Source organism: Falco naumanni, chromosome 8 (genome assembly GCF_017639655.2).
Source record: "Falco naumanni isolate bFalNau1 chromosome 8, bFalNau1.pat, whole genome shotgun sequence".
NCBI lineage: Eukaryota > Metazoa > Chordata > Aves > Falconiformes > Falconidae > Falco > Falco naumanni.
Genome location: NC_054061.1, coordinates 38,651,650 through 38,677,817, shown reverse-complemented (window position 1 = coordinate 38,677,817; position 26,168 = coordinate 38,651,650). Strand labels below are relative to the sequence as shown.

The following is a 26,168-nucleotide window of genomic DNA, read 5'->3' as shown; positions in this document are numbered from 1 at the left end:
CTGCATGGAGAGGGACAGGGCAGGTGTCAAAGGAGGAAATGGGGGGACAAAACAACCCCCTCCCCAGCCCCACCAGTAGAGAGCCCAAACACAGGCAGAGCTGCAGCTTCTCCAGTGATCTGGCACTAGTTTGAATTTAGGCAAGATTCATGGATGCTGCACTTGAACACCCAAGGGTTTGTACTGCACCAGCAGCACTCGTCCAGCAGTCCAGGCTGAGGGCTGGACTTCTTCCTGCAGGGGCTGTGCCAGGGACCAAGAAGCCAATTTTAATGAACCACAAGAACACCTAACTATCCCAGAGATGCATTGCACTCTGCCAACTGTGGATGAAAAGCATCCAGAGTCAAGAGGGATGAGACAGGCTGACAGAGGAACTGTGTAAGCTTCTTCTCACCTGCAGACTGGGCTAAACAAACTGACACATGAGCGCAAGGCCCCCACAGCCAGACACAAACATTTTTCCAAACAGGGTTTCACTCTGTAGCAGAACAGAGCCAGGGACTATGGTGCATCTGGACCTGGACTCTGTCCCCACCCAGCCTGGTTAGAGACAAGTTTCTTGCCCTAATGGTTATCATCCACCTCTTGGCCTGGAAGGGCACAGGCACTTTGAACCTGATGCTCAGACCTCCATCCCCAGCAGGTACATCTCTGAATAGGGTGTAGTAGGAGATACAGAGGTTACTCCATCAGACCAGCCTCTGCGTGCACTCTGGTAAAGCTGAATTCAAGCCATTTTCTGCAGCTGGACTGAGGTCAAAATGCAGCCTTGTTCATGGGAATAAAAAGCACAAAAAGAGAGGATCCAGAAGAGTGCATCCAGGCACGCTCCACCCATGCACTGGCCCACAGGAGGTGGGAGCAACTGGGAATGCTTTTGCTGGCATCTGCTTTCTAGCAAATGAAAAGGAGCTGATGCTCAGCTCTGGAAATCCAGATGGAGGGAAATGGGTATCATTTCACATTTGCCTTGTTTGCCCTTAACCAGGGCAAAGGTGTGGGGAGAAGAGAAAGCAATGTTTGTCTCCTCTCTTTTTCTGCAGCAGTGACTAGCATGTAACTCATCTGCACCCTTCAGTGCAGGATGACTTGTTTCCCAGGCAGAAGGAGCAGCAGAAACTGTCTTTTCTTTTGTAGCACACGATGTATTGCTGCATTGCCCAGGCTCGTTCCCCAGACACATCTCCTTACAGGGAATTTGCCAGCTCTGCTCCATCCATCCCTTCCAAGTGTGCTCATGCTGGAGGATCCAGCCAGCCCATGGGGCTCTTCAGGGAGAGGCAGAGGGTGAGGGTCCAGGCAGGACAGGGAAGAGAGAAGGGACAGAGGGAGATTATATCTCAGAGCATCCTACTTTTTTTAATGCTCCTGATCAATGGGTAGAAGTAGCCCTAAGAAAACACTTAGCCATGAAAACAGCAGGTTTTCTGGGGTCCCCTCCAAATAGCTATAAAGGGCGCTCATATCCAGGTACTATTCACACATGGCTGCTAGTCAACCCTGGACAAGCTGGTGTTTTGCTGCCCAAGAGATTTTTCCTGGCATTTTTTCCCCCATTAGCCACTGACACCTGCTGGTTTTGCATGAATAAAGCAAAGAAATCAGAATTCAGACACACTTTAAGTCATTTGAGTCCTTCTGAGTCCCACAAATACTTTCAGAAGCATGCTGCACCCCAACCCCCACCTTGCCTATAAGGAACACCTCCTGGAGCTGTGGGTCCAGCCTTGATTTGCAAAGGAAAACTAGTAAAGTGTGCTAAAAACAGGAGAAGTACTTTCTGTTTTGTCTGCAAGACTGGCCAGCATTCAAGGCCTCTCGGCTTTCCCCCTGTAGTGGGGGCCCAAGCAGGACAAGACCTGGCTCAAAGCACATGAAAATAGACCTGGACAGATAAGCAGCTCTTGCAGAGAAGAAGGGGCTCCGAACTAAACAGATTCTCCATCTCTGGGCTGCCTGCAGCCACATGTGGATGTGAGTCTCACATCTCTTCTTCCTAGCCCGTGGCTGCAGATGCACCTAGGTGTTACTAAACCTGTCCATGCCATGTGCAATACTTGCTGTTTACCCCACACCTCACACCACGTGTGTGGCTATCAGCCCAGCCCCAAGCTGCACATGGTGGGGACACATGCTGAGCTGAGCACTGCTGCTGGGAGTGCAGCCAGCCCCAGGGCTCTGGCTCTCCCCACCTACCTGTTTGAGATTGTACAAGCCGTGCTTGTCACAGTTGGGGATGTGGAGGGAGTAGAGGTGCTCCAAGGGACCTCGCTCGTCCGGCAGCCGCATAGTGGAGATGCGTTCCAGAACCTGATCTAGCTCCTGCTGACAAGGGGTCTGAAAAGAGCCAAGAAAGCAGACAACAAAACCAAAAAGAATCAGCACAATGAGACAATTCAATGTCAACACTTTGGACAAGTAGGAATGAACACCTGTGTACACCTCCTCATGACACAGCTTTGCCACCAGGTCCCACTGCAGACTTAACCTGAAGTTAATCAGAAAATCAGAGTGCTGCACACCTGCACATGCCGATGTGTGGAGGTCCACACAGGGAGACAGGCACATCTCTCCCATGTGCCTCACATGGCCAAGACCCAACAGGACACCCCTTGAGGAGGAGAAGCCGCAGAGATGCTCCCATGGGTCCCACTGGTGATTACAAGTGATGTGAAACAGGACTAATTTAATCCAGACAGGCCAGGAGGGTTTCCATGAGCATATCCCAGATCCCACACCCAGAAGTGCAACTCAAAGCATGCGAGACCCCATGGGAGTGGAGGCGAAGCCCTGGGAACACCACCACCCAGCAAAGGCAGCCTCTGGAGGCATCCCTTTTGCTGCACAGCAGCCCCAAGCCAGGGCTCCCAGCCAAGGCAGTCTGGCTGAATTGCACCTGATGTGAGCTGGAGCGAGTCCACACCTCTCCTTTTGCAGTTGTTGTTTGTTTGGTTGTGGTTTGTTTTTTTTTTTTTCCCAAAGGAGCTGCAGCGGCATGGGAGCTCTCTAAGATGACATTGCCGGCACCTTACTTTGAACCTCTGCTTTGCCTGGTCCTTGGAGGGGACGAGGGCTTTCTTTTAAATCCCCTTTCTGTCCCTGCACTACCGTATATAAATACCCTATACGTTCATGGAGATACGTATTATAGACCTTCTGAGGTACCTTTCCATCCCCATCCCATCCAGTTGCCATGACCAAGCTTCCCACTAGAGGGAAACCACGGCCAAGGACTGGAGGGCAGAGCAACACGGACAAGGAAGAAGGGCACAGGCAGGACTCCAGGAACTCTTCCAGCTATGTGACAGCCCCACAGTCCACCCTCGGGGGCCTCGGGACCGCGCCTCAACCTGGACCGGGGCTGCCCTGCAGCAGGCAGATATGTCCCCCGTCCCCAGATCCCCTTAGGCCATCCCTGGCACTTGCTTAGGTAAAAAGGGTGTGAGAAAGCCAGTCCGCAGGCAAAGGGCACGCTCGCACCCCTGCGGAGGTAGGTGTCAAGCCAGCGGGACCCCCCTTCCCCAGCCCTGCTGTCAGGAGGTGAAGCTGCAATGAAAATAACGCCTCCTCGCCAGCACATCAAAGTTCATCAGATAGTGTGCTCGGCCCCAGCTTCAGGCCAAAAACAAATATTTGCTTTTCCTTTTTTTTCTCTTACCCTCGCCCCCCTTTTTTCTTTCTCTTTAGGTTTGTTGTTGTGTTGGTTTTTTTAAGACAGTTTGTTGCAGATGTCACTACAGCTTGACATTCAGCATTTCCTGGCAAGCCTACAGCTGCCCCCAAGAGCTCCCCATGCCCCTTTGCCCCCTCACCCTGCCCGTCGACAGCCGCGACTTCTTCGAGTCCTCATGGTTGTGATGGGGCTTGCCGACTTTGCCCATCTGCCGCTGCTGCTCGTTCACCTTCTCCCTCATAACTGCCAGCTCCTTCATGCCTGTCTTCATGGGCTTCCTCCCGCCAGCTCCGCTTAGGATGCCCGTGGTGCCATCCACATGGTTCTCGGCAAGGATGCTCTCGGACCGGTCATCGCCATTATCTGCAGGAGACAGGGCAGACAAGGAAAGGGTCAGGATCAGCCAGGCACTCTCTCACGTATTCATCCTGTCCTGGATCGCTTTCAAGCGTGGCTGGTTACCAAGCCATAAAATCTTTGCATGCAAAAATTTTAAACTGCATTAGCTCTTTCATCTGGAAGGTGAGAATAGATCCTTTCATTCTGGAGTTATTACCACACTAAAAGACAGTTTAGAGAACAGGGGAAATAGCTGCTGGAGAAGTTCTTTCTGGGTTTAATTTGACCTTCTAAATTACTTCCCGGAGAATGTAATTTTCCCATCAGAAGTCCAGTTGGGTTAGGGATGCCAAGTGTACTTCGGCTCCAAAACCTAAAACCACAGTGATTAGTAACAATACCTTGAGTCCATCTATCATCCCCCAGAGTATCTCCAGGAATACTTAGTCAATATTAGTGTGCTAAAATAAATTCTCAGGCCTGCTTTCAGAAATACCTTGCCTCTGTTTTATGGCCACCCTAATTTCCCTTGGAGAACCTGCCATTTCAGTGATTGTCCCTGCCGTATCGTCTTTCACATAATTTGTCATACAGTGCATTACTCATTTAGCTTCTACCTAGTGCTGCACTTAGGCACTTCTACTGACCGTGGAACAGCCCCACATGTCCTGGGTCCAACTCTGCCACTACTGCAAGCCACAGACCCCCAGCTAATTCAGTCATTTCAAAGTCAGTTAGCAGAAATCTGGGAATAAACACTGTACTTTTCCCACCTCCTCCACTCCGCTTTGTGTATATTCCAGTTCACTGGGTGCCACTCCTGAAAGCCATCCTTGCCAAAGTAGGACACAACAGTCATGATGCTGCAGACACCAGTCCCTTTGGACCTTGCAGTGGCAACGAGGACAGATCTTAGTTCCTCCTGCTCGTTCCAGAAGTCCAGAAGGTGACACACCTGATGTCTCCTTGGTGCCTGGTCTGATCTGGCTGAGCAAGCATGTCTAACACTGTAGCTGGATCTAACATGGAAGCTGGCCCTGCTTTAAGCAAGGGCTTGGACCAAGACCTCCAGAGATCTTTTCCAGCCCAAATTATGATTCGACCCATGCACGCACATCACCTCTCAGCACAATAAGCCAGGCTAGGTATGTTTCTAGATCTATCTGTATATAGGAGCTCTTCAGCAGCTCCACAGGTCCCACACCAGTGACAGACCAGGCCATTCTGGTCCTACAGTGGTGACAAACATGAAATGTCTTTTAGCATATGCCAAAGAGGAACTTATAGCATCTAGGCTACCAACATCAGCATTCTCTCCGGCATCTACAATCTAAAACTCAGGCACTTACATAGAAACAAAAGAAATCACATCAAATTGTGCATGATGAAGGGCAAGTAATGTTTTAGCTCATGTAACAGTGTTTAATGTATGGATCTCTTCTACTTCTTGAAAGACCAAGCACACAGAGAATTAATAGATTTTAACATTTCCTTTTTTTCAGAAGATGCATTGTGATGTTTTGTCAGGGCATAGCTCTACTGCCATGACAGTAACAGCAAGTATTTATTTCTACCACAGCTTTCCAAACTCTTTTCAGGTGTTGCAACCCCAAGCTCACACAGGAGGAACTGCAAGAAGAGTTTTGTCTGAACTTACTCAGCAAATGGATGGCTGCCTGCAGACTGACGGCAAGAGGATGCCCAAGTGGGCTGGATCAAAGAGCCACCCCAGCCCAGCATGCCATCCACAAGAGACCACCAGCAGCTGCTTGGGGACACATGTCAGAAGAACCATTCCCAATCTGTGCTGCAGATCAGCAGTAAAAGCACTTTCATGGCTGGAGACTGCATCTGATCCACAGGATTTAAAAGCCACCAACAGACCCATCCCTCAATGGGATTTGTCCAATACCCTTTTGAACTGCCTCACCATTTTGGCCTCGTATCTCCCAATACTGGGATCATCCCACTTCCCAGAAATACCGAATGTGTTTGGTCTGCAGGTTTTTAGCTGCTTAGGTAGCAACTGAAAAGCAAACACAGAGCAAAACCAATCTGGCAAAGTCCATGACTTTCCTCAATACTGGTTCCAGATGAGAACTGGGACCAGGTTTGATAGCCAGATGGGCAAGCTCAAAGTCTGGGCTGCTGCCTGGTGATTGCCGTCTGGCTGTCATCCTAGGAGCCGGACAAGGAATATTTTGAGCAGGAATCTTCTGTTTATACACCAGTCTCCCTGTTAATTAGAAACACATAGTGAGAAGAGAGAAGGCCATGAGGCCGCCCTTCAGACAGGATCAAATGAAAAAGCACCGTGCAAGAGACGGGCAAGGCTGGCCAGGCTCTGATCCTCAACGAGCTACTTGGGAGGGTCTTAGCCCTCCAATGTCTTTTGTGCTCTTCTCCTCGGCATCCCACCAAGCTGCTAAGAAAGACAGAAGAACAAGCACAGCATCTCAGACACACTGCAGTCCCCTGTTTCATTCAGAAAACAAACTGACAGAAAAGCAGCAAACTAGAAGCAGTGCCTTCCCCAATGGATTCTCGCTACTTCCTGCCTCCAACTAAAATATATAGACAACTGCCCAAATAAGCACTGCACTAGTAAATGAAGGCAAGCTGGTAAGCCTCTTGTCGGCTGATTCATTCACAAAACCTGCTTCTGATAATATTTTCACTCATTTTTCTCACTTTCCAATGCTAACAAATACCAGCCCAAAGAAAACCACCGATGGGAGCAGAGTGTGCAAGCCCATGTGCATGAACACACCCAGGGACAGGAGAGATTGGTCTTGGCTCCCTGGGCACCATCACAGGAGTAAGCCTAGAGCAGAGGCCAGGGAGGTCTAGCTGCTATCAACCACAAGCTCTCCTCTCTAAGATCAACCTTTCCATGGCAAGCCATACCTTCACCCTGCTGCCAAGCTGGACTGATCCATCTGGGGCTGATACCAGAGCCCCACCACAGCTTCTCCCTCTCCGAAATCTGGCGCTGCTTTTAAGGAGGAGCTCTCCTGACCTGGGGCTTGCAGAGATGGCTCAGTCATCGGGGAAGGTAAATGGGACAGAAAAGGTTGGCCCCATGTGCCAAGCACTAGCACTGCCTTCACAGACAAGCTGCACGCGTGGGAGGAGGCTGAGCATCAGGTGTGATGGACCACATTTCAAAGAGCAGATGGGCTGGGTAGTAATGACAAGAGGTCAGGAGAACACAGAGCATGCTGTGAACCAAACAATACCTTTTAGAGCCAGATAATGCTTTTTAATGCTGCCCAAGAGTGAGTTGTGCGTGCTTGCTTATGACTATACGTGAAACAATTAAGCCACCCACCAACTTAAGCAGCACGGGATGGGCAGGTGTGCAATTGCCTCAGATATACAACCCTAATCTGTTTGTCATCCTGGCAAACGCCCTTTCACTGACCAATTTCAATTCACTAAATATATCTGTGAACAAAGCAGTGCCAAACTCCAAAACAATTATGTTTTATAGTTCTTCCATTTTCCTATGGCATGTGGAAAACATCTCCTGTGCTATTTTGGATCAAAAGGTAAAGAGCTTTGTGTAGGGTGGGACAAGTGTGGCAGGAATCAAAGCAGATAGCTGAAGTTCTCCTGAACACTGATGTGGAGCCCATGAAACACCTCTGTCCACGCCAAGAAAATGTGTTCTTTATGGCCTTTTTCAAGGAAAATTCCCATTGGCCTCAATGGGGCGAGGACTTGGCTGAGGTGAAAGCGTGTTCAGATGGCCATGAGCTAACATCTGTAGGGAGCTACACAGTCTTGCCAACATTTTCAAAAGCGGCTACCAATTTCCAGCACTGAAATTTTGGGGAATCTGGTTTGAGACCTCTAGGCACCTCTGCTGAGACAGCTGAGAAACAGAGGGACTTAAAAACAACCTGCCACTTCCAGAACTACAAAAAGAAAAAGCACCACGCAGAAAAAGGCAGCTGCCTGAAGTTAAAAATACATCTTTATCCCTTTGAAGAGCCACAAAGTGTATCTGGGCTGCAGGATGGGATCGAGTCAGTAGCACTCACTTAGCACGAGAGGGCCAGCCTGTATCACGGGGAGAACACACCATGCCAAGGACCACAGCCGCCCTCTCCAGCACTGCTCTCTCTCTCTGCACTTGCTTTCCTTTGACGACAGCTTGCCCAGGGCTTCACATGCATTTGCTTATCTGCCCGGGGTGTTTGCATAAGTGCTGATTAAGGTCCCAGACCCACAAAAGTTTCACCCAAGTGGCCTTCAACACCCTGCCTGGAGCCCTGCTATCCTCAGGTCCCGGCTGTTGGACTGGGCTTACATCTTCCTCCCACAGTGACTGCAGCCTCTGCTGGCCAGCACGCTCCCTTTGAAGACATCAAAGGGCTTTGCATTCATTAATTACCCTGGAGAGAGATGTATTCATCTGTAAAAAAACAAAGGCATGAAAAAATTTAAGAGTGTTGCCCAAAGCTACGCAGGTAATCGATGAGCAAACCCAGGAGCCTGCGCTCCTGCCCTGGCACTGCAGAGGAGTGCACACACTTGGGGCTGCAGGAATGCAGCATCCAGAGAGTGATTTTTAACCCGGAGCAGTGTTGTCTGCCTCATCTAGCTTTTACTTTTAACTTCTTGTCGCTGCGCGTTCTACCGTTTCAGGATTGATTTAAGCGCCTGTTATGGGTTTTGCCTGCCACTTTTTATTTTAAGGAGCAGAGTTGCCTGTCCTCAGCTGCCAGGAACCCAGCACTTGTCCTCAGCCTGAGAGCAGACAGGGCCTTTAAACCTGACCTTTAACATGCACAACAGCCATGGCCAGAGAATTATTTGCAGGACGGTGGACAAGGAGCAGACAAACCTTGACTGCAGCCCCAGGGACCTCTGCCTCATCAGTCTGCAAAGCATTTCTAGGAGAGCCCTGGGCAAAGGTTCCTGTGCAATAGTTCTGGTGTGGGTGTTGTTGACCTGGAGCTCGGATACCTCGAAAAATTTGCCAGCAGGGATTATACCAGCGTTGCAATTTCCTCACAACAGGAGTTGCCAAGAACAAAGTCCCCCCCAGGCCCTCTGGCCCATCCTACCCCAAAAAGGACCCAGGGTTTGCTGACTGCTGCTGCCAAACTGCATTGAGCCACAACACAGCATCTGTCAGCACTCAGCTGGCAGCGGAGGGGAAACGTGGGGGCACCGGCATGTGGTCTGGCCCCAGGCGTAATCAAGCTGGGCTGGATGCACCTCTCCAGGGGCAGATGAAAACAAAGCAGCTGCTCAAGTTCCACTCTTCACTTCGCACCAAAAACACCCAAAAAACCCGCGGCTAGGAAATGCCACAGGAGCACGACAATGGGTCAAGTAGGAGAGGGGGTAATGGGAGGGGAAAGAATGCAGAAGGGGTGTAGAGCAGAGAAGTCCCCTTGCCTCAGAACATCATCTCTCACACAGGCCAACCGTGGATGCTCAGGGGAGGAGCATAAGAAAAGACACAATCACAGAGCAATCCCTCCCCAGCTCTTCTAGCGGTCACCAGTTCAGGAGCCAAAGGTTGCATCTAGACTGAGTTTAATAGCCACTGATGGGCCAAACTGGGGAGGAGTCATACATAATCCCTTTCTGGATTCAACTACAGGGACCCTCCCATACCTCTCCCTGGTCCCCCTGCCCCAGCCCACAGCCTGTTCTGCCTAGCCTCACTCAGCTCTGCACAGGCAACACGTGGATGTTTGAACACTTGATTTGGTTGCAAAGGACACACAGCCAGGGTGCCTCGGCAGCTCAGGGGTGACCATGCCACCCAGCTTTTAGGAAGGCTGGCAGGAAAGCTGGCCTCCCAGACCCCTCAGAGCCACGGGCTCCCATGGGAGACAGAGATGAAGATCAGCTTGGAGCGTCTCTCCACCTGCCAAGGAGCTCCTTCAGGGCAGGTTCTCCCGATCCTCTGCCTGCCTGTACTCTCCAGGGTTATTTCATCATGACAACTTGCTCAGTAACAGTGAGGCAATTTCATACCACAGCCAGAAAATTCCTGCATCAGTCTCCAAAAGCTTGTTTTACCCCTTGTGATAAGCTGTCCACAAAGCACTCTGAGATCCCCTGGGGTTGAGAGCCTTGGGGCTCTGCAAACACCCTTTATTTTTGCCGTGAGATCTTTTCAGCCCATCTCTACCAGCAGGGAGGGCAGGACTAGGGAGGGAACGGCATGTTCTGGCCAGGGGTTGCTTAGCAAGCTCCTCTCCCTGCCCGGAGTGGCTGGCACGAGGGGTGATCCAAGGGGCACCCAGTGCCTTCCTTTGGCTCAGGCATCCTGCAGGAAATGCTTTATGCTCCTCCAAAGTGCCGGGGACATTGACTCAGGGCAGCACAGCTTTCAGCAGCCTGATTCACTCTCTTTTCTCTGCCCATTCCTGGTGGCTGGAGAGAGCAACTTTCCCTCCTCCAACCACCTAGGGTCCTGAGCCAGAGGAAAACCTCTTACTCAGTGTATAGTGCCCTATGGGGCGCACCTGTGCCCCATCGCACACAAACTCCTCTGGCAACCTGGAGAAAGCACGGAAGCGATACTGAAATGGAGCTGATATCAGATGAGGGAAGAAGAGGGACTGACATGTCCCTTCCCCTGGGTTTTTCTTTAAACAGTTTTGGTGTTGGGTTTGGTTTGGGGGGGGGGGGGGGGGGATTTTATTTATTTTTTTTTTTAAATCATGTTTGTACACTGGTTTCCCAAGGATACAGGACTTGTGCAATAACACAGACTGCCTCTATGTGTTTCTGCATATGCGTGTGTTTGCATGACTGCCTGTCTCCCTATTAGTCCTCCTCCCCCTCCACCTCCCAATATATCTACAAACACGTCAGCAAATGCCAACTACATCTCAAAACAGGAACACAATTCTCAAAAATAGTAAGTTTCCAGCATTTCATGGAAATATGTGGCTGGGCTGAAAAGAGATAAAATAGCAGGGTTTGTTTTGTTAGCTTTCTTTCCAAACAATTTGACTGATGGGCCATGTAGCACCTCACCAGCCCACTTTGTGTAGACCCAGCAGAGGACAAACCACTGCTGGGGAAGGTCTGCTCCAGCCCTCCTCCTGCCAACAGCAAGCCTGCAAGAGTGGTTTGCAACATCCCGTTCCCTCCAGTGCCAGCTGTCCACTGCGTGCCAAGAATAAGGAAAAATGCTGTTCAGGTCCCTCAAAAATGCAGGGGAACACATCAAACCCCCTCATTTACCCAACTTCCATTTGCAATCCTAGTTTACTTTCACCTACTTCTTCCCCCAACTGTGGGGCTGCTGAGCATCCCAATGTGCATCTACAGCAGCGACTTGCATGGACTCACCTAAAAGCTGAGGCTGAGGAGCCACAGGGTCTCATCTTGGGGTTGGTAACAGTGGTTTTGCATGTGTGCTTAACTTCAACATGTGTGAAGGCAGCTTGCTCAAGGGAAAGACCTTAACAAGTTTGGACGGTTTTCCCGAGTGAGGCTCTCCAAGCTCCCTGCCACCATAAAAGCATTGCCCCTTCTTAGTGAACCGCATCTCTTTCAGCAGCCCAACTGTGCCCTTTCAACACACTTCTCCAATTAGCCCTCCACAAAGCTGCAACCTTCCTAGCAGAACCAAATGAATTAACTTGAAAGCACTTCCAAGCTTAAATTAATTGCACCTCAGCTTCCCGATTTGACCTTGACCCCATCCGTAAAATCCCCAGAGCAGCTACGATTTGACCTTGACCCCATCCGTAAAATCCCCAGAGCAGCTACTACTTAGTCATTAGGGGCTTCTGCCTGACTAAAACAAGCTATTAACCTTCCCAGGCCAGGTCTCTGCCCTCCTTTCCTGGTCATTCAGATGCATCTGTGTGGTCTTCAGTACCCCAGCCACCCCAAAATGCCTGTGCTGACTTCTAGTATAAGCTTAGCTCTTAAATCCTCAGTTCCTATGAACTTCCAGAATGAAGTCAGACCACAAAACCACCTTGTTTCCTACACGTTTTACTAGTGTTTGAATTACCCCGATTTCCCCACTTCATATTAGGACACACAGGCTCATCTCTAACCCTGAGTCCAAGCCAACTGGCGCTTTTGCATCCCACAGTCCAGACCATGCAAGCACAAAAGAGCTTTCCTTACCACAGCCTCTGTGAGGGTACCTGCATGTTACTTACTATCTAGATTATCTCTTGTTTGGCATCGGGATGCTGCGCCTCTCTTTCCTGCAGGACAGCCAGAGGCTCGCAGAGTTACAGGAGCTGTGATTCTTTAAAAGGCTGACTCCCAGGTATGGTGCTTTGCAACCTGCCAGAAAGGGCTGATGATCTGATGGACACACAACCACAAACAAGAAACTCTTCTCTGAATTCACACTAAACACTTCTGCCTCATGTATTTTTGGAAGAAGTATAATATACAGGACCTGTTCAGACTCTTCTGCTATTTTAAGATGATAACCTTTCTAGGTGCAGGCAGTGACAAGCAAACACCAAGTCAGACAGACTGTCAAAAATCAATTTGAACCTGCATGAAGGAAAGATATGCTACTGAGGAAAGTGCCCACATCTGTCCATCAATGTCTTCAAAAGGTTATATGCCTTTTAGCTAGGGTGCTTTAGCTGAAGACATGTTGCTCCAAGGAGAGGTGACAGAGAGAAATTCTGTGGTCTTTATCATATAAGAAGCTAGGGCAGATAGTCTAGGCGTTGTTTCTGGCAAAGCCCTCCGCCTGTTCTGGCTCCTCGAGGATTGCTTAGCTCACCAGAAAGATGTACACTGGCTCTGGAAGCCCAAGTGTGCCCTTTGGTGCTTGTTCAGAATCCCCCCCAAAATCAACGGCTGGTGGGGAAGCAGCTCTGGACAGGACAGGGCATGACCAGAGAAGCCTACAGCAGAGTACTTCTGCATGCCTTCTGGGAAGGCTGCATGCAGAGCAGCCAAAGTCTGACCTTCTGCCCTGCAGAAAGGTGGAGAAGGTTCAAAATCAGGAGGAAAAAAATACTACAAGTAAAAAAGACTTAAAACCCCAAAAAGGTCAGAGCAGTGCCCCACCCAGCCTGCGAGAGCTGTCTCTCGCCTATCTCCGGTATTGCTCCACTCCCTTCTCAGCCACATTGGCTTCTTCAGTTATTATGACTATTGCATGCAAATGGAATGAACTTCAGTCATTTGTATTACCAGTTTTCAAATAACATCTCACTTTTCCACAGTCGATTTTCCAGACAGCAGCTCAGTCCAGGGCTCCCCTCACCACCCACCCAAACCTCATTGCACATTTCTTCAAAGTCTGCCTTTTTCAAAACTCACTCGCTATTATTACAGTAATTCCTTCCCACCTCCTCCTCAGAAACTGTGCCAGAGCCCACCTCAATGCCTGCTGAACCTGCTTTCCCCATGCAGACCCTTAGCCAAGCACCAGCCCTCAAAGCCAACCCTGCATCTGCTTTTTCCCCAGGAACCTGCATTCCCCAGGGACAAAGCACAAGCGCCTCAAAATAAAACCAGAGTACTGAACTGTAGGTGGAAAGAGGCAGTATCACCCACTGTAATTTAGTTGTGAGTCTCCTCTGTCCACCAGCACCTCCCAGTTGTCTACACAGATCACTCACAGACATTATTACCTATCCCTTCTTATGGGGGCTATTACCGAGGTGCTATATCCCACATTTAAGCCCCGAGTTGAGCTGTTCACAGATCACGGGTTTTTCTCATTTAATGTTCAAGCTAAACATCATTGCAGTTGTTTCAGGTTATGTCAAAACACTTTGTTCATCTGTCCTTGGGACAATATTTCATTCAGTTTTGCAGTCTCTTTGCTGGATTTCTTTAACCCTTGTTTTATGCTTCCCCCAGGTAAGGTAAGGGCAGAGCTCAATTTGAACCTTCATGTTAGAGTACACCATGAGAAGGGACTGTTCTTGCATGTGTGTTTATTATGCACACTTACTATTTCTCTTACTGTGTGCATTTACTGAAATAAGGCAACTGCCACTCACTCAGGCATGAAGTCTTTATTGATACAACACTGCTACTGAAATAAAGTTTTGCTAAAATTCAGATTTGCAGATTTGTCCCACTGCTGAATGAAACGCACACATGCAGTAACGCCATGAAGGGCTGAGACTCGTGGACAGGCTACCAGAAGGCGGCAATTTACTGCAGATTGGCTGATCTGTAATAACTATTTGTGGCATACTATGACCATGCATATGCAAGTAATGCAAGTTACCTGTATGGTCCTTCAGCGACTTCCAGCCTCCAGAGCCTACAGCATGACCAGATCAAAGTCACTTGGCCTTAAAAGGGGAAGTTTCCTCCCACACAGGTGGGAGGGAAGCAGTGCAAGGCAGCCTGCTGCTTCGCTCTGCTGTCATTGCTTTGGTCTCTTGCCTTTATAGAAAAAGGGGCTGGATCTCACTTTGTTTGCAAACGACTGTATTTTGGGCCACCCATGAAGCTGCCCAAGCTCCAACCTCAGGAGTATGCAGACTCCCACTGAGCAAAAGGCAGGAAGAAAGAGTCATAAAACTGTGGTACAGGAAGGAAGAAAAGAAAGGGGAACATCAGTCAGCTGCATTCCCAAGGAGGAGGAAGGCATTACAAAACCTAAAAACCAGACCACCACAAAACACAGAGATGGAGACAGATGTGATAAGCCAGCTGAACCACTGGAAGGGAAGCTTGACCGTGTGACAGTCAGCTTGCTGTTTGAACAGCTCCAGAAAACATTTCACATACATCCAGCCAGCACACTCGGCACCAAATGCCCTGGTGTGTTTGCTGTGCACCTGATCTACACAGCACCCTTTTCCTGGTTGGAGGGTCTGGCTACCACCTAAAGGCTTGGAAGACACGTGGAGGCGGTCCCCAAGTTAGAGTAAACCATCCATGTCTGTGTTAAGCCAAATTGTTAGAACACTGAGCTTCTGCAAGAAAATGCCAGGGAATCCCCTGGCTTCAAGAAGGATTGGCATTAACATAAGAGTTTACCCCAAAGCACTGGACAGCTTCAGCTGGCTTGTGACATGCTGGTGTTTAAGTCCTTCTCCAAACCAACTCTGCACATGGTCTAAACCTGGTCCAGTTGAGCCTCCCCAGGCAAAATTCAGCCGGTTGCTCTGCAGGCAAGTATTACTCACGCTGTAAGTTGCAGGTATCGTACAGCATGCGAATAACAGGTTTTACCTGGCCTTTATCCATCTGCTTACAGCCAAAAGCATCTCACTGCTTTCTGCTGCACTTTTGAACACCCAAATTTTCAAAATGGTATGTGGCAGTTATTTAAGGGCATGTAACTCCCCAGTTATAGGGTCTGGGCAAGGAACACACCAAGGTAGCCACTACAACCTCCTGGGAGCACCAAGGTGGGAGGCTGTCACTAGATAAATTGCCCTGGGATGCTATAACCAATCCACCCTCATTGCTCTCAAACAGGCCACCACAACTGAAAAGCACCGTAAGCACAGCCATCCTAGGGGCAAAGGAAGGAGCTGAGGAGACAGTGGGAAGCATCAGCCCTGAGCACCCACATACTCTCTGAGGGCCTTCAAAGGCCCCAGAACAAAAGCACTGCTGTGCCATTCCCCACCGGGAAGCAATGGGCATACAGACCCGTCTCCACTGCGCTCTGTCCATAAACTCCAGTTCTTCAGAGCCACTGTTGCCACATCTGTTAGCGCTTTAACGCACGTACATCTGGCTTAATTGAGCACTTGACTTTACTACTGATTTATCTCCATTTTCTGAACAGGCCTTGGGGAGACAGTTTTGCGCGGTTCGGGTTTCATTTTCTTCTTCCTTTGAAAAATTTTTCCACTGAAATTCCACCTGAAGCAGGATCAAAAGCCCCTGTGACAGTCGCTTGCACACTGGAGACTGCTTTTACAAAAGTCTCCCCTCTAGACAATAAGTCCCAACCTAAATATTCTGGTTTATGTGCTCCAAAGCTGCAGAGACTTGACACACCAATCCTCCCCTCCCACTCTGCCTCTGTCCCCCCGGAAAAAAAATAAAAAAAATCAGAGTTACTGGCAGAAGGTGTCACAGTACATGCCAGGGAGAAAAGAAAGAAATTAAAAGGATCTTGCTGCCCCTGCAGTCTCTGAAACTTTGCCTCTGCCAAGTTACAACAAACAGGAAAAGCAGAATCAAAACACAGCTCCCACGTCCCCCTCCATCCACCCAGCACAGGCTGCACCAGTGCCAGCTACCACTCACAATCACACTGCAAGCCTCCTCTAACACATCCTTCCAGGTGGCCTGAACAACAGAAAAGGCCAGCTCAGGAAAGCTGCATCCGATGCACAGCATACACTTGAATTCCCTTCCAGGAAGCTCAAAGGTCCTCCACTCCCCCAGACAGAGAAAGTTACCTGCAAGTCCCTTTGCCAGCTCCTGCGCTGGAATATGCTTGTGTTTCACTGTGAAAAGAGAAGCCGAGCACACAGTAGCTGGAAACAGAGAGGAGTACTGGCTGCAAAATTGGCTGTTTGCCCCCGAGTGCCTCCCAGCCATTGGGAGAACAACAGGACCAGTCCCTCCTGTGGGAAGCAGCTGGGGTACCATTGCTGGGCTGCAGCATACTCCCAGGGACCTGTACCCAGCATCTTTCAGGCCATGATCTGGCATGAGCAAGTACCAGCAGTGTCTCCAAAACCTGGCTTTAAAACACTGCCCTGGACAGTATTTCCCTCACTGCAGACTGAGGCTGGAACCACTCAGCAGGTAGCCTGGCTTTCACCAAGCACCAAGTGCACAGCAGATGCATTATGCTAGTTGATGCTAACACAGGCTGCAACCCACACATGCAGCTCAGGAGCTTTATGCCTCCTAAAAGCAGGATGACCTGTTGAAACCAGGACTACTGCGGCTTCAGACTAAGTGGCTAGAGGAAAAGCGATGACTGACCACACCACCACACATCACGGCTGCAATGCAGCAATCCTCATAACCCATTTCAGACACTCAGAAGCAAGCTCCTCAGTTACACTGCTTACTTTGCAAGCCCGTCAGGTATGTTCCTCAGCTCCACCAGTCATCTTCCCAAACCTGCTGCCCTGACTGTCAGCTACATGTTCTCCTGCCCCCCACTCACAAGGCAGTCCTGTTCAGCCAGCATCACACCTTGTAAGCTCTGGCTTTCAACTTTTCCAAAGGAAACAGGTGTCGATGCCCTGCCTGTCCCCCTTCCTACGAGAGTAAAATACCCAAAGCATTGTCAGCTTTCCCAGTGCTGTGTTCCAGTTTGATTTCATGCTACAGTGTTGAGTCCAACTATCTTTTATACCTACTGCCTGATATCTTTTCTCAGATGTCTAAACACAAAACCCACCCTTGAGGTGAGCAAAAAGCCAGGCGTACTAGCCGCAGCTGAATGAGCTCCCCTGGTCCCTCCTGCCCCAGTCCAACAAGACTTCAAGTCCAGTAGAAGAAACATCTGAATAGTGAAGTGGAAGAGAGTCAAAATGTAATTAAGTTCTGTACTTCCTATCCCAAAATGTTAGTGGGTGCTGTTGCGGGTTTGAGAGTTAATCAGGCACTCTTGTTTCACTGGAGAGCAAAACAGTGCCGTATTTAACAAGGCTGCTCTCCTGGATTCCTTGGGAGGAAGGCAGTAAGCAAATCACAATTTCTAAACCTCTCCCTGTCTTTCCTTCCTCCAGCAAGGTTCACATGCACAAAGCAGAGACATCTTTCATATCAAAAAATCCCTCTTTAGATTTTCCAACCAAACCCACCTGGGCTTTACCGATGGGAAGACCAACCCAAGTCATCCTCACAAGGACACCCCACCTTCCAAAGTTGAGGAAGGCAGAGAATTTAGATACTGCCGTACCCTTGTTAGTCCCTCTTCAACTGAGGGCCACGGAGAGGGGACAGTAGAGGGCATCTGCAGCGATGCCTGGCAGGGAGGGAGGGAGCGGGCTATGGCAGCTCCTTGCACAGAGACCAAACCAGTCACGAGTCCAAAACACAAGCTGACCTTGACACAGAGGCTCATCCACACAGAGGCTGAGGGAGGAGCAGAGCAGACCTGTCCAGCTGCACACATCTTGAGGCCCCAGCACATGACTCTTCTTCATGTCTCCCTGCCAAAGCACCAGTGTGCTCCTCCAGCACTAGGCTGCAATCTCTGTGATCCCCAAGCAGCTACAGCTGTCGTCAGCAGCAGATGTTAGGAGGAGTGTAACGACCGATCTTTGCTTCTGCTTCTGGAAACCAGTGGCATAGGGACTTTCTGAGCCAGAGGCTGCACATGGATCTTCATATTTCATAACTAGTCATCCCTCTATGAATTTCTATGCTTCCTTTTAGAAGCCATTTATATCAAGGACATTTCCAACTTCCTACATCAATGACTACCATCATTCAATTGTGTTACCTGCTCCCCCAGACGTGCTGCTTGACTTTTTCATGGGATGCCAAATTAAGCTGAAAAATAGTGATCTTCTCATTTCTCCCCTCTCATTCATAATTTCATAGCTCTCCATCTCAGCCCACTGGAACAAGTCAGCAGAAAGACCTAAACGCCAAAGCGCAGGTCTTCATATGCTGTTGAGACAGGGTTTGAAGACCCCTTAATCAAGGGGTGACCTTCAGAAAACAACACGCACCTGCTGTGTGCCATGCATACCTCCATCACACCTCTGAAATCAACCGCAGCCCTCACAAGGGGCCGGGAGCCAGGACACCTCTCCTTTAAAGAGAAAGAAAAATGCCCAGCCTTTTCACAAATACAGAAGGCCTTGGCACAAGCTGAGGGCACAGGAACAAAGCCAAAGCACATGGAAAACAGCAGCAGCAGCAGCTCTTACTGCTGCCTGTCTAACTGGAGAGCTGGGGTGCCATCCTGGAGCGAGGGATTCATTGCAAGCTCCTGACAAGCCGTGCAGGGTGCCCCAACACAGGCAGAGCCCCCTCCAGTGCCACCCCTTTTGCTGCCCCAACGGCCCCAGCCCCTCCGCACTCACTTCGGTCACATGCTGCTCTTCCTCAAAAGCCTGCAAAGCATGTTGGCTGAGCCCCAATGAAAGCACCTTCTAATGGGATTTTTCGGGTTTCAAGGATATCAGTGTCTGGCACAGGCTGAAGTAATTAAGAGGATGTCCAACAGACAATCTGGCATTGATTAACCAGCTATTTACCACTGAACATTACAAGTCCTACTCTAAAACTCTACACCAGAACACTTGCTTTTTCCTAATTGTTTTCTCCTTTGCCCCATCCCTGCCTTTCACAAAGGCCCAGCTGTGGCCTCTCACACTGCTCCCTCGGCCTCACCGTGCTTTGCCTTGCTAAATAAACCATGACGGTGTCGACTGGGCTAAAGCTGGAAGGCTTGCTGAGGGTTAAAGGGAAAAGTGTGTTGCTCTTGGCAAACAGTTAAGCCCAGTTTTCACTGAACAGGCCTCAAGATGGACAGCCAGAGCCATATGTGCTTGCAATCATCATGTTTGCATTTGACTCTTCCTATTGAATACTAAGGTAAGAAAATCCTTGGGCTGATGTCATTTCTACTGGCCCCACTGGGCTGGTCCCTACAGCACCACAGATCTGTTCATCATCAAGCTTTTCCAGACCAGAGACACCCCTAAAGCTACAACAGCTATGACTCCATCCTACATCACATAAAACATGTGCCTGGAGGAGCAGCAAACAGACAGCTCGGGAGGGAGGGGTCTGTAGTCAGTAGCGAACACTTCACAGGAACTGTAATGCAAATTCTGCAGGGAGAGAGCTTCAAAGGCAGGATTTGTTACAGCAGGTGAGACAGCAGAAGAGGATCACACGCAGTAGGCTGAGCAAGCCCCACAAAGTTTATCAGTGGGTCTCATCTTGCAACACCCCAACACACAAAGAATGGAAGATCAGTGGCTTTTTGACAGCAATTTATTGTCTCCATACACAGACCAGACTGCATAATGCACTGCACGGGCCACCTCTTCTAGACATGCCAAGTGAATTGTCAGAGTATTTCCACTTCTCTACATAAATATCACCAGAAGCTATGTCCTCCCCTCTCTTTGAAGGAGAAGCAGGAAGGTCCTTCCATTCCCAGGGAGCTCCAAAGGAGCAAAATGCACCCAGCACCTCCAGTGTTTGGGTCCTCCCCAGCAAAGCTGTACCATCTCTGCTCCCAGTGCCCCCACAGCAGCATGGGAGATGCAGAGAAAGACTAAACACCAGTGGAGCAACACTCTGCCTCTTTGGAGGTCTGCAGAATACTATGTAAATTGATGGGGCAGCATAAATATTTATTATTAAGTAAGTGTAAGAGAAGAGGAGAATGGAAACTGCTAATCAATAATGAAAAGCAAAAGCAAATAAAACCTGTTGAGAAACTTCCCCACAAGGTTCTTACTCATTCCTGGAGTACAACTGTAATGGAGCACCACAGAAGAAAGCAGGATAAATTGCTCAGATAAGATATTAGAAAGGAAAAAAAGCAGCCAGGGAAAATTTTACTTCACCTACAGTTAAGAATATGAAGACCAAAAAGGAATTAAAGAATCTTATAAATACTCAACTGTTACTGAGATGAAGACTATTTACTGGATGAAGCAAACATGGACAATCCAAATAATTAGCCACTAGCACAGTTACAAAAGGATTGTGAATAGCATCTCCTGTTGTGAGTGATTTTGAAGTCAAATGTGAATGGTTTTTGTAGCGCTGTAGTCAAAACAGCAGGTCACACAGCAAAAATCTGTGGTCTAAACTAGACCAGGAGGCAGGTTTGAGGACAGAACACCACCCTTCTGGCCTTAGAGCTGTGATAAATGAACCTGGGAGCATCAGAGATGGATGCACCTAGGAGAAGACCTGATATCGCGTGGGCTTACCCCTAAACCAAGTGCCTCCGCCAAAGAAAAGGGCAGTGCTCTGATCAGACCTGCTACTGTGCAGCTGGTGAGCATAGGACAGAGGTCTTCAGATGATGATTCCTTACAAAAGCAGCCTTGATCAGCTGCCACGACTAATGAGGTTAGCATAAATCCTTAAATCAGATGGGAAACAAGGCAGCGTTGACACAACGAAGCAGCCCCAGAGACGGACAAAGGAACAAACTCTTAATAGAGCATCAGGTGGTGGAAAATGTGAGAAGTCATGGGAGAAGTCATCCAGACAAATTAACTGGAAAATGGCAGAAGGCTGATGAATATTTGGCACCAAAACAGCCATCAGCTTCCCTGGGATGTTCCCAGAATGAAACTGTAGAATGAGCCATAAATAGTCTGAAGTGCATCTTGCTCCTCTGCCCCAAAGGCAGTATGGCCATGCTGGAGGAGGTCGGAGGTTGGGAGAAGCAAATGCCTAAAATCCAACCCTCACTGAGTCACAGGAATAAATCAGTCACAGCAGTTTACAAAGGACCACTGTAAGCTGGGGAAGAGCCTTCTGGAGATCTTAAAGGCACGTGATGCTTCTCAATTTCTCAGCTGCCAGCTTTTGTTTCATTTGCAATTAAAGCGTCAAAGATGCCAGCTATCCTTTTCCCTGTTTCTGTTGGGGCTGCTGGCCTCAGACAACATACCTGATACCTCCTCTTGAGTAACCAATTCTCTGTCAAGGGCTTCCTAACTTTACCATATTATCTAATTACTGGCATTGTACAAGGGCTTTGTTTTAAAGTCTTCCCCCATATCCCCATTGCAAATATTACCTTTCTGAGCACTTGCCATTTCTCCATTCCCCAAATCCCCTTTCATTGGAAGTTTAAGGTCACGAAGTACAGATTTCCTCATTTCAGTTCCCCCCAAAGCTGAAGTCATTTGACTTGGCTGCAGGGCAAACTCAAGAGCGTAAAGAAAACAAACACACAGGATGCTTCTGCTACCCTGAAATGCTGAGCAATAAAATCTCATAAATAAATAAATACATCAAAAACTGCCTTAGGTCAGAGTATGTCATGCTGCTTAGTTTGCTACAATTAAAAATAAAATCTATTTTAAAAAAAGAAAACAGACAGGCAGACTGGGGTCCTGCACCTAGAGAACAGTATTAACAAAGACAGCAAAAATTCTCTACATCTCCATTCCCTTTGAAAATTCACTATAGTAGCTTACTGTGAAACAGGAACACTGCTTTAGCCTAGATCCAACTGCACTTTGAACAGACCCCAAGTTCTGAGAACACAATTTTATTCTTAATTTGGTGGATAAATACTGATTTTTAACAACCACCCTCCCATGACAAAACTTCCCCTTTGCCATACTGAAGGAACATTAGCATTGCGAGGTCAGCGTTATTTCCCTGTGCGCTGACAAAACCTGCTGGGCCTGTGAGCAGAACTAAAAAGAAATTTTTTGATTCTTGTTTAAGGAAAAAACCAAATCCTCCCTAGGATTAGTGCAAGGGCCTCCTGAGCCACTCGACATGGGACTTTAATTCAGCCACATCACACCGGTTTTCCTTGGGAGCAGAAGAGCATGTGCTCTGCCCTCAAGGTTTCACCTGGAAAAGATGCCCTAGAAGGACAGTACTCCAGCCAGCAGAAGATGCTGTGTTTTCTAGACAGGATATTATTAGGGCTGAGTTATGGTATGCTGTTCTCATGCCAGCACCCTTCTCCAGCTCAGGCTGCTCCTTCCCCTCCCTGTTTTTGTTTCCTTCCTGTATCTCACTGGAGCAGCCAAGTCCTCCCCTGCCCAGCCCTCCCCATAGCACATGCTCCCACTCCCCTGGAGCTGGTCCCTGCACCTGTGCCTGCCCACATCCATTTTTTTTCCAGCTCATGACTGTGGCCAAGGGGTTGCCAGCTGCTTTCACAGGGTTTAATGCTTCCTTCCCTGTGGGACACCTCTCGCTGGACATCGGGCAGTTTTTGCAAAGCAGGACCTCAGTAGCAGTCCACCCTCACCCTGGGACTTTCTTAGCTGTCCAGTGACAGATTTTGCTAGCAAAAGCCCCGTTCAGCAAGTTTTCCAACCTGACCTTTTACTACCCATTCCAGCACTCTGTGACCTTCTGTTTTAACCCATTCCTGATGCTGTCGCCCCTCCACATACGTCACTTATCCTAAAGAGTTTTCCTGAGCTTTCTCTCCATGACAATGAACCTAACTCAGCACAATCATGAGTATTCAAGACCTTCACACCTATGGTTTCCACCAGGGCCATCACTGCAAACCCACAGCCAGGTATACCTCACTTCTTACCCCTGGTGTCCTCTGCAGCCAGATCCTACAACCCACACACAAGCATCTGTCACTCCCTCACCGATCCTCAAACTGAGTCCCTCTGTCCCTATTTTAAAGAATATTTTCTCACATGTGTTTGTATCTACTGCTCTATGGGAGACCACACAGACCGGATAACTGATTTTTCAGAAAAGTGCAGTATATCGGACAAAACTATCAGCTCAGCCTGGCATGATCCACCTTCGCTTCATCTGCTTGGCATTTACCCTCAAGTCATTTATTACTCTGTTCTCCAGCTCTGCCAGTGTTGTCCACGGCCAAGGCTGGATTAATGTTATATATCTGAATCACTCCTCCACCACCTCTGGTGATTGAAATACTGGTTCCCCGTTTCCTACTTCCCACCATGACCTAAAAATCTTCATACATGACACAGTGATTTTTTGTTTTGGTTTGGTTTTTTTGTCCTGGTCCCTTCAGAAACTGAGGCAAATGCTCCTGGCTTCTGCTGTCTGACAGATTTCAGTCACTTTGATGTTTAGACTTTTGGGTTTTCCCCTCAGTTTTCAAGGTTTTCATGTTCTTATCCCCTCTAACTGGACTGAACACTGAAGCAAAGTTTGGTTAATAATGGAGCCATACCTAGATCATCTTTAATCTCCAGTTGGTCCTCACTGCACAGCGGCTTCAAGTCTCTTTTTATTTATATAGCTGAGAAACCTGTTGCTATTTGTTTTAATTTCCTTTGCCAGGCCTAACGCAGCTTGACTTTTGGCAATTCTCATTTTATCCCTACCCCTCCTGACCTCTAAGACATTCCTTTTTTGCCGATTAGTCCTTTTTTCCATTCCTTACAGACTCTCCGTTTAATCCCAACTATCCTTTTTAAGGTGGCTATTCACTAGCTTCAGCAAGGAGCCCTTTCCTGCCATGTTTTCCTCCTTTGCTTGGGATCCCTGGTCCAGACAGTTTCTGCATCCCTGAATTAGAGAGGCTCTGCACTCAGGTTCTCATGTGTCTCTGCCCAGATGACTTTACCCACCAGGTTTTTTAATTTTTCAGTTTGTCCTTTCAAAGACAAGTATGCTAGTTCCAGACCTACTTTTGTTTAGGATTCCATTTAATTCAAAAGGAATCCATTTTATGAGCACTAAGTCCAAGATTCCTCTGTACAACCAGGCCCTCCTGTAACATCAACACTAGTTACTAAAACAAAACCTAAAATAGCACCTCCATTTGCTGGTACTGCTACTATTTAATGAAAAAAATCTGGGCTATCACATCCAGGAATATCTATGTTTTACCTTATTAATGTAACGTGTTTGCCAACGTGTATTCCTAGATATTAAGATACATTCCTAAGTTCCCACAACAATATTATTTTCGTAACATTTATCTTTCTAATAACAGTACAGAGAGATCTGTCCACATAACCCCTGCCACCCCTCATTTCACAGTCTGTGGCTCTATCCTCCCATGGCTATTTCCCAAGGTACTTAGATGAACTGCAGTCTTCTAAGGTATTTTGTGAATATCGTCAAAGTGGTCTTATCACCAGGTTGTCTCTCAAAACAAGCAGTCCATCACAGGAAAAAACATATCAGCTCAGACTACAGGTCCAAACAGCCTCATCTCCTACGGCAGAGAAAAGTAGATGGAGATCAATGACTGTTTGAGGGGATTTTAACCCCCAGTAACTTCCCCAGTCTCCCTTCTACGCTCAGAAATTTTGAGTATTCATAGCATTCCTCTGGAAAAGTAATCCAACAACTCAGCTACTGATGCTATGAAAGGGCACATCCCTTTATTTGGGCAGTTTCTGATCTCTCAGCTGTGATCCTCAAAGTGGCCCATAAGAAACCCTGAAGCTTGGAAACAAGCAGTTGTAACTGCTAAATACTAGAAATCCTGGTTTCAACAGGGAGATTGGCTTTATTGCTTGCTGTAGCTGTCCTGCCTCTTCCCAGCTAATCCCATGTTCAACAGATGGTAGGTTCTCTCTTTCTTCCCCATAGGACTCTATTTCCTTAATTTCCTTTTTTTTTTTTTTTTTTGCTAACACCTCTCTTACATGCAAGTATTAACTACCTTTCTCTCCAACAACCTACCTCATTAAACTTGTAGTATTTGCTCTCAAACTAAATATAGCTTTGAAGACTGCCATCTCTGTTCCAGACTTCAACTAATGTACCTGAAAGCTTGGCCACCAGCTGAACAAGAGAGGTTACCTGGTTACCTGCCCCCACAAAGCTTGCCTTGTCTCTGTCTTTAGGCTACTACAGCTAGGACAACACCACTACAGTCCCCATAGTCTACACGCTAGTGCTTGTGGTGTCACCAGCTTTGGGGCCCTTGACTACTGATCACAGCCACACAGACCCTCCTCCTTTCTGAGGATACTATTGAAGAAACAAAACACACCACCATAAAAATCCTCCACTGAAGATCTTTAAGTCTTTTTTGCTGGTATTCTCATCTTTGGTCTGTTTGAGGTGGAGTCAGGAGTGTTGTCTCAATGTGAGGGACTGTGAATGGACTTGTCATGGAAGCCACAGGCTCTGGCATGTGTCTTCATCAAAACCAATGTTATCCAAAAAGAGGGGAAATGCGAATGAAAGAGGATGAATTAGATTCTAGTGAACTAAGAAAGTCCCAGTGCCCATTTTGTTACTGACTGTGAGGCCAAAGAGCTTTGCTTTCAGTACTGTCTTTGTTCCTGCTCCCACTCCAATTTTTTGTGCAGTATTTCACAGTAAAGTCCTTGAAAGCGACTAATGTGGCCCTGGCCATAGGCTGCTTAAGGCAGTTTACACTGGTGGCAATATAACTGACTTCAGGGAAGTCAATCCTGATACCAAGAAGGTCCCATAAACAATCTCAAGGCCAAGTTCATGAACTGGAATTCAACAGAATTGGATTCAAGCGGTCTTACCCTGCTTCCCCCTCCTTAAAAGACCTTGAAGAAGTAATTTTATCACTCTTTCCAGCAGTACACATCTATAAAAAAGGGATCATAAAAAATCCCATCCTTGG

At 48.1% G+C, this 26,168-nt stretch overlaps 1 protein-coding gene across 1 annotated transcript in view; it reads right to left on the bottom strand.

Moving 5' to 3' along the window:
• IGFBP2 (insulin like growth factor binding protein 2) overlaps positions 1 to 26,168 on the bottom strand; it is a 67,563-nt gene that overhangs the window by 6,063 nt on the left and 35,332 nt on the right. The window contains exons 2-3 of the mRNA XM_040604216.1: positions 3,816 to 4,039; positions 2,200 to 2,340 (exon numbers count right to left, since the gene is read on the bottom strand). Coding sequence (XP_040460150.1) covers positions 2,200 to 2,340; positions 3,816 to 4,039 — 365 coding nt within the window. The remainder of the gene's footprint in view (positions 1 to 2,199; positions 2,341 to 3,815; positions 4,040 to 26,168) is intronic.